At 28.8% G+C, this 7,325-nt stretch overlaps 1 protein-coding gene across 2 annotated transcripts in view; it reads left to right on the top strand.

Moving 5' to 3' along the window:
- The first annotated feature begins 281 nt into the window (after positions 1-281).
- LOC145062926 (uncharacterized) overlaps positions 282-7,325 on the top strand; it is an 11,152-nt gene continuing 4,108 nt past the window's right edge. Inside the window, exons 1-3 of one of the 2 annotated variants that reach the window (XM_079010518.1) lie at positions 282-735; positions 4,064-4,795; positions 4,876-4,998. In XM_079010518.1, coding sequence (XP_078866644.1) covers positions 306-735; positions 4,064-4,795; positions 4,876-4,998 — 1,285 coding nt within the window. In that variant the 5' untranslated portion in view covers positions 282-305. Of the gene's footprint in view, positions 736-4,060; positions 4,796-4,875; positions 4,999-7,325 lie in introns of both variants that reach the window. The other variant, XM_079010517.1, reaches the window with a different exon arrangement.

Below are 7,325 nucleotides of genomic sequence, written 5' to 3'. Positions count from 1 at the left end.
TGGGGGTAAACATTATATTCTGTCTCTAATTCCCTGCTGGGTCTATTCTTTGACCGGTATATGCTCTGCCGTTGTAAAAAAATAAAATTAAACAAATTAATTAGTAATGCCCTCCTCTGTTTATGTACGTACGTAGGAATATCTTTAGAAAAAAAAAAGTGAAAGAAAAAAAAAAAAAAGATAAAGCCGAGACTAATTAATTCACGTATCGAATATAATATTTAACCCTGCTATACGCACTATATATAAACCATGAAGACGAATTTCATCAACATGCAACCCACACATACCTCTTCTCCATTCAAATGGAAAGCCCATCAAATCATCCTCCTCCTCCTCCACCTCCTCCTCCTCCTCCTCCTCCTCCTCCTCCTTCTTCTTCTTCTTTTGATGCTTCTTCACGATCACAAATACAAGACTACGAGTACTTATATGCATTAAACGCAAATGTTTCTAACTTCATTTCTGTGAAACTTTCCAGTGAGCACAATTACCGTCTATGGGAGAAGCAGATGTGTTGCCTCCTGAAGAGTTACAATGTGCACGCCATTGTATATGAACCAGGAGCTTTGAGCCCAGACCTCAAGAACCGATTTGACAGCCTTGTAAAAGGATGGATTTTCGGTTCAATTAGCAAAGAGCTACTTGACATTGTTGTCGATCTTGATTCAGCCAAAGATGTTTGGAACAAACTAAGTTACTTCTATGATCCCACTATAATAAGTCCTCAAAAAGGTATTCTCTGGCTATTAATTCTAAACTCAAATTCGCAACATTTTTAACAATCAGCCCTGCTTAATATGAACGTATAGTTTGATAGGTTGTTTCACATGCATGGATTGGCTTTTAAAATTACAATTTCCACACCATGATCAATTTGGTGCACATGTTCGATATACAACTTACGAAGCACTTTAGTATCTTGTTAGATAAACAAAATTTTAGTAGTTGTCAAGTTTGTTGAACATTATAATGAAAATATGAATGCTAGTTAATTACTTCTCCTGTATGAATAAATGTAAACCTTAATTATATGTATTAATAGCATCTATTAATATTCACTTACTTGGTCCATATACAACACATCACTTCCACGATAACTTCCACAATACATTACTTGTGAAAAAAGAAATGGATACGTATCATTTGATTATTGGTTCCGGTAGATGTTGCCCTAGTTATTTGTTTTCCATAAAACTCATTCCTATATATATATATATATATATATATATATATATATATATATATATATATATATATATATATATATATATATATATATATATATATATATATATATATATATATATATATATATATATATGAACCTTTGACTAACTATTCTTACAAGTAAATGTATACATCCACTTAGCGCGTGCATAATGAATTCATGCTTTTATAAACACAACTTGCATACTTCTATAAGTTTGCTGTTCTATTGGTTTTGATTTATATTGATGTAGGGCTATGCTTACCATTTTACATTTTCAATCACGTAGACTTAATATATTTGCATATTAATATTAAGTCCAACTGAAACAACTAACTACAACATGTCTGCTTGGGATTTCGTATAAAGTACATATAAAATTTGTAATTCTATCTTAAAAAGTATAATTAAACTAGTCTTAGCACTAAGGTGATGCTTTAACATGATCTATATGACACCTTTACCAAAAAGAATATCTTATTTTACAACTAGATAGATAATAATAATAAAGGGAGTCATCTAAAGTTGTTTCCAACATGTTAATTTATCGACAAAATTGCAAGAAATGTTCCTGTGGTATGTCCAAAAATGCTACTTCTGGCTTGGACTTGCATCCCAGTCCAAAAGTTTTCATTTTGTTGCGGTTTTGGTCCAAAACAGTTTAAAAAATTTAAAAATGACCAATTTAGCCGTTTCCATTTGTTTTTGCTTTTCTTTTTGTTATTAAATTATTTTCTAACTAAAACAATAAAACAAAATAAAAATCTCTCTCTCTCTCTCTCTCTCTCTCTCTCTCTCTTTTACGTGATTGTGCTCTTCCCCAAAACACACATACACACATACTGATGAAGCTCCATTACTCCGGTAACCATCTTGATGAAGCACAATATGTTCTTAAGAAGACAAGTTCATCATTATCGATCGCCGCCCGCAGCCACCAAATTGCCACCCACAACCACAAGTGAGGTAGCGTCATAGTAAACATCCACAGCTCCTCACTTCTGTTCTTGATTTCTTGTTGATCACCCTCTTTCACGTCACTGTAAACCAACCTATCGCCACCTCCCCCACCTCCTTCCTTCATCCCTATCTTTCTTCCCCAATCAAACCCAAATTTCTATTTTGATCAAGATTTCTTCACCTTTATCTGGAAAATCTAACCTAATTTCTAAATATTCATCTAAAATGGGCAAATCAAAGAAGATGTGAAGGAAAGTTTCATCTACGAGGAACTTGAGTGAGATACGAAGGTTTCCTTATTTCTTCTTAATATTCGAAGGTTTCCAGACTCAAACAAGTATTTCGTGTCTAAACAACCTTTTACTTCGTCTCTGAGGATTTTAAAAGGCACGTGATATAGAACCTTTAAGGGAAGAAACTTACATGAGAATGTTGTTGTATCAAAATGGAAAAGAATCCTTTCTTGGAAGACACTAAACAAGTCGACTCCGATAAATGTTCTCTACAAGAATCATGAAGGTTTGGTTAATTTCAGAGGTAATTACTTGACGAGTTTCGAATTTTCTTGGATTAGATTTCGATTTGGTTGAACTGGATGTGTTTATCAAAGGTGTGAAGGCTGATCGAAATGGTTTGATTGATGATTCGATTCAGATGGATGAGATGAATAGATAGTTTCGTAAATGATTCGATCGAAATGGTCTTGATCGAAATCAGTATGTGTGTATGTGTGTTTTGGGGAAGAACACAATCACATGAGAGAGAGAGAGAGAGCGAGAAATATTTTCATTTTATTTTTTATATCTTTTTAGTTAGAAAATAATTTAATAACAAAAAGAAAAGTAAAAAACAAATAGAAAATGGCAAATTCGTTAATTTGAGAGTTTTTAAACAGATTTAGACTAAAACCGCAGCAAAATGAAAACTTTTGGACTATTGATGCTAGTCCAAACTTGTTTGGACCAAAGTAGCATTTTTGGACATACCATAAGGACTTTTCTTAAAATTTTGTCTAATTTATCTAATTCTTATCATGAGTTAAATTAGTAACTTCAATTCCTTACCGTTTTTGTAAAACTCCTATAATTAAATATGTTTAAGGAAGGTTCTTACGATTACATACATAGTCATTTAATTGAGATTCAAAAAAGAAAATTTTGGTCGTAAGGGCATATATATATATATATATATATATATATATATATATATATATATATATATATATATATATATTAGTTTATAACCCGTGGAAACCACGGTTATAAAATTTAATTGAAATTTTAAAGTAAAACCTCAAAATTAATAATTAATTATTTTAAATAAATTATTAATTACAATATATTTATATTAGTTTTGTGAAATTATAATCGTTGATTCAAATAAATATATATAATTAGTTTTTAATATATATTAGACATTTTTTATTTGTGAATTAATGAAAACAATGATATAAAATTTAAAATGGAGAATAAATACATTGACAAATAACATCACATTAATTAGGAGGTCTAATAAATTTAAAATGGAGAACTAATAGATTGACAAGTGACATCATATTAATTAAGAGGTCTAATATAGTGATACATGGCAAAATGACCACTCTTTTATTAGTATATATATATATATATATATATATATATATATATATATATATATATATATATATATATATATATATAAACTACTAATTTTAAAAACTATATTTAATTATGATAATATTTATCACTAGTTAATGTTTGTAGCCATACCTTAGGCACATGTTAGAAAATTTCATTTAAAAAAATAACCATATATATTTATTTCAAACGAAACTAGAAGGGAAACCGGAAACAAAAGACATAGATAAAGTTTAATTCGAAATAATAACAGAAGAAATATATATGTTTTTAGCAGAAACAGAAACAGAGACTGAAGATCAAGATGAAGATGAAGACGAGGTTCCGATAAAAAGAACAACAGAAGAAACAGAAGACACAGCAGTGTCGACATCTATGAAAACGAAAATCAAGGGCAAAGTAGCAAACTATAAAAAGAAGATAATGGGTCAGATTTTACCGAGGCAATTAACAGAAAGAAAAGGTGAAGACCAAAAAACAGAAGACAAACGTGAAGAAGACCCAAAAACAGAAGCCAAAAAGATCCTACGCAACAAAAATTTGCGTCAAGCTATTACGGAAGGGAGTTGGGGTGAAGTGGAATCCATAATAAAAGAAGACAAGAACGTAATCAAAGAGGCAATCAACAGTGATGGCAACACGATGCTTCATATTGCGGTTGGGATCGGTCACAACTCTTTTGTCAATGAGATGTTATCATTCCTGAAAGGTGAAGATTTACCTACCATGAAAAATGATGATGGAAGCACAGCCCTTCACATCGCTGCAATCGTTGGTAACACACGTGGGGCAGATCTCTTAATGAGAAAAGAAAAACGTTTGTTGGAAATATCAGACAATAGAGGTGAAACACCTTTGGATAAAGCATATGAAAATATGCATCTTGATACCATTGAATACTTGTTGAAAGCCGCCAACGAATATGAAAAAACTAAGAAAAAGTCATCTCGTTTAGGTGTAACAAAAGGCGTCGACCTTCTTGTTAACGCTGTTTCTGCAAAGGAATATGGTGAGTAGCCAAAAAATCACATATTTACGATGACAATAAAACATGCGTATTTGATTATAGTTGTCTGAATATGCCTGCAGATTTAGCAACGTATTTAATCAATAAGTATCCTAAATTTGCTGTGGAGAACGATCATGTCCTGATGGCAATAGCTAAGACCTTTCCAAGTGAGCTAGACTATTGGGAAACACTTATATATCCAAGTAAGTTTGTAATATCCTAGAGATAGTTTCTTTTTGTCATTCGTTTTTAAGTTTGTTGGAGATTATATATATATATATATATATATATATATATATATATATATATATATATATATATATATATAATTTTATGAGACCATGCTAATTTTATGAGACCGTAAAACCAAATTTAAAAATAATTTTAAAACGCAAAATAAAATAAAAAATCTAAAAATTCTTCTTTTAATTATTATTTTCGGAACTTTATTTACTTCAAAAAACTTTTTAAAAATTAAAAAAAAAACGGTATACGTGAAATATATTCTAATAGAATATTATACTGTACATTTTTAATATGATTTTTAAAATGTTTAGAATATTCTACTAGATTTGTCAGATATGTAGAATATTCTAAATATTCTACTAAAATATGTAAAAAATGTATTTTTTTTGTATTTGTTTTTTTTTTGGTATTTTTTTTTATTTAGAAAATATATATTCCGAAAATAATATTGAAAAAAAAATCGAAATTTTTTAATTATTTTGTATTTTAAAAATGAATTTTGTTTTATCTACTAAATGAGTGACTAGGATTGCGTCTCATGGTTTCACAAAATTAGATCGTCTCACATGAACCTATATATATATATATATATATATATATATATATATATATATATATATATATATATATATATATATATATATATATATATATATATATATAGGTTTAGGTTCTATGGAAAACAAAAAACCTTAAAAATAAAAATAAAAAAATAGTTAGAGACCACAAAACTTTTTTTTGAATTTTTTTATAAAAACAACTTATATATATATATATATATATATATATATATATATATATATATATATATATATATATATGTTCTAAGTATTTTTTTAATGCATTTATATGATTTTTTAATACAAACAACTTATTTTTTTAGTAATTCTAATAGAATAAAATTGTCCACACGTCTGAACAATAGTTATGTATTCACATTATAATCTAGCCATATATATATATATATATATATATATATATATATATATATATATATATATATATATATATATATTATGTGTATATGTATGGGCAATTAATGTTATTCTGCAAAAATGACTAAGAAAATAGGTTATTTGGTAATATCAATACATTCAACCTCACATAATCACTGTCATTATCATGAATTCTCAATAATTATCATCAATTCTTGTTCACATGCATCGTTATTCACTCTTTCGTGTTGTTATAGAATACGATTATATTGAAAACATTCTGATAGAATGAGAATAATAGGAAAAAAAATCCAAAATACCCTTATAAATGATTTAATTAGTGACAATAGATATATGAGGTTGAATGTATTCATAATAAAAAAAACAACCTTTTTTAATCATTCTCACAGAATAACATTGTCCGCACAATAGATGATCATCCACAACGAACTTGTAGCTGATTTGTTGATTATCGATTTGTACACCTTCTCCATCATTACATCAAACATGATAGCCCCTAAAACTTTTCTTTCAAACATTTCAACCTGTCAATCCAAATTTAACAAAGAAATAAAGGCTCAATGGAATGTTATATAATCACTAATGTAAATTGAATGAATAATCATTACATAAGTAGGCTTGGGTTGAAATTCAAGATTTTCCAAAAATCGCTTTATATATATATATATATATATATATATATATATATATATATATATATATATATATATATATATATATATATATATTACATAGCAAATACATCACCAAGTTTTTAAAGTAGGTTGCTAGAACCAATAATTAATCAAACTCTCCACTTGTTATAACTTGTATAACTACAACCAATCTACAAAAAGTTCATGAATATTTGTCAAAATTCCCCTTAAGCTAGACTTCAACCAGACCTACAACATCATAAAGCCCCACCTCTATTATTCTCACAAGTTTCTTCCTTAAAACGTGCTCTAATGGTTACCCTCTTGGTTCGTTCACCACAAATTTCATACATATGAGACTGGTGGGAATATCTTTCAATGGCACGTGTCTTGTTGTTGGTTCATCCAATATCATCCGTCGATTAATCAATTCCAACATCATCCACATATTAAACCCTCTAGACATCAAAAGAATTAATATAAGTCTATCCAAAAATTATTATTCTTCCTTAGATTTTGGGATTGTCTTTTTCGCCTTTAAAGCTTTCAACCTCACATTGAATTCCTTTTCTTACTCATTCTTACCCTACTTTGAAGATGAATAATTTTTGGCCCATTTCTTGACTGGTTCCGCTTAAACCATTGTACAACCAAGTTGGCGGTTAGAGGCTTCACCCAATTTGCATTCATCTC

This window comes from Lactuca serriola, chromosome 7 (assembly GCF_051521515.1).
Source record: "Lactuca serriola cultivar US96UC23 chromosome 7, Lser_US96UC23_V15, whole genome shotgun sequence".
Classification (NCBI taxonomy): domain Eukaryota; kingdom Viridiplantae; phylum Streptophyta; class Magnoliopsida; order Asterales; family Asteraceae; genus Lactuca; species Lactuca serriola.
The sequence above is the reverse complement of the archived record's forward strand: the minus strand, read 5'-3'. Positions and strand labels throughout refer to the sequence as shown.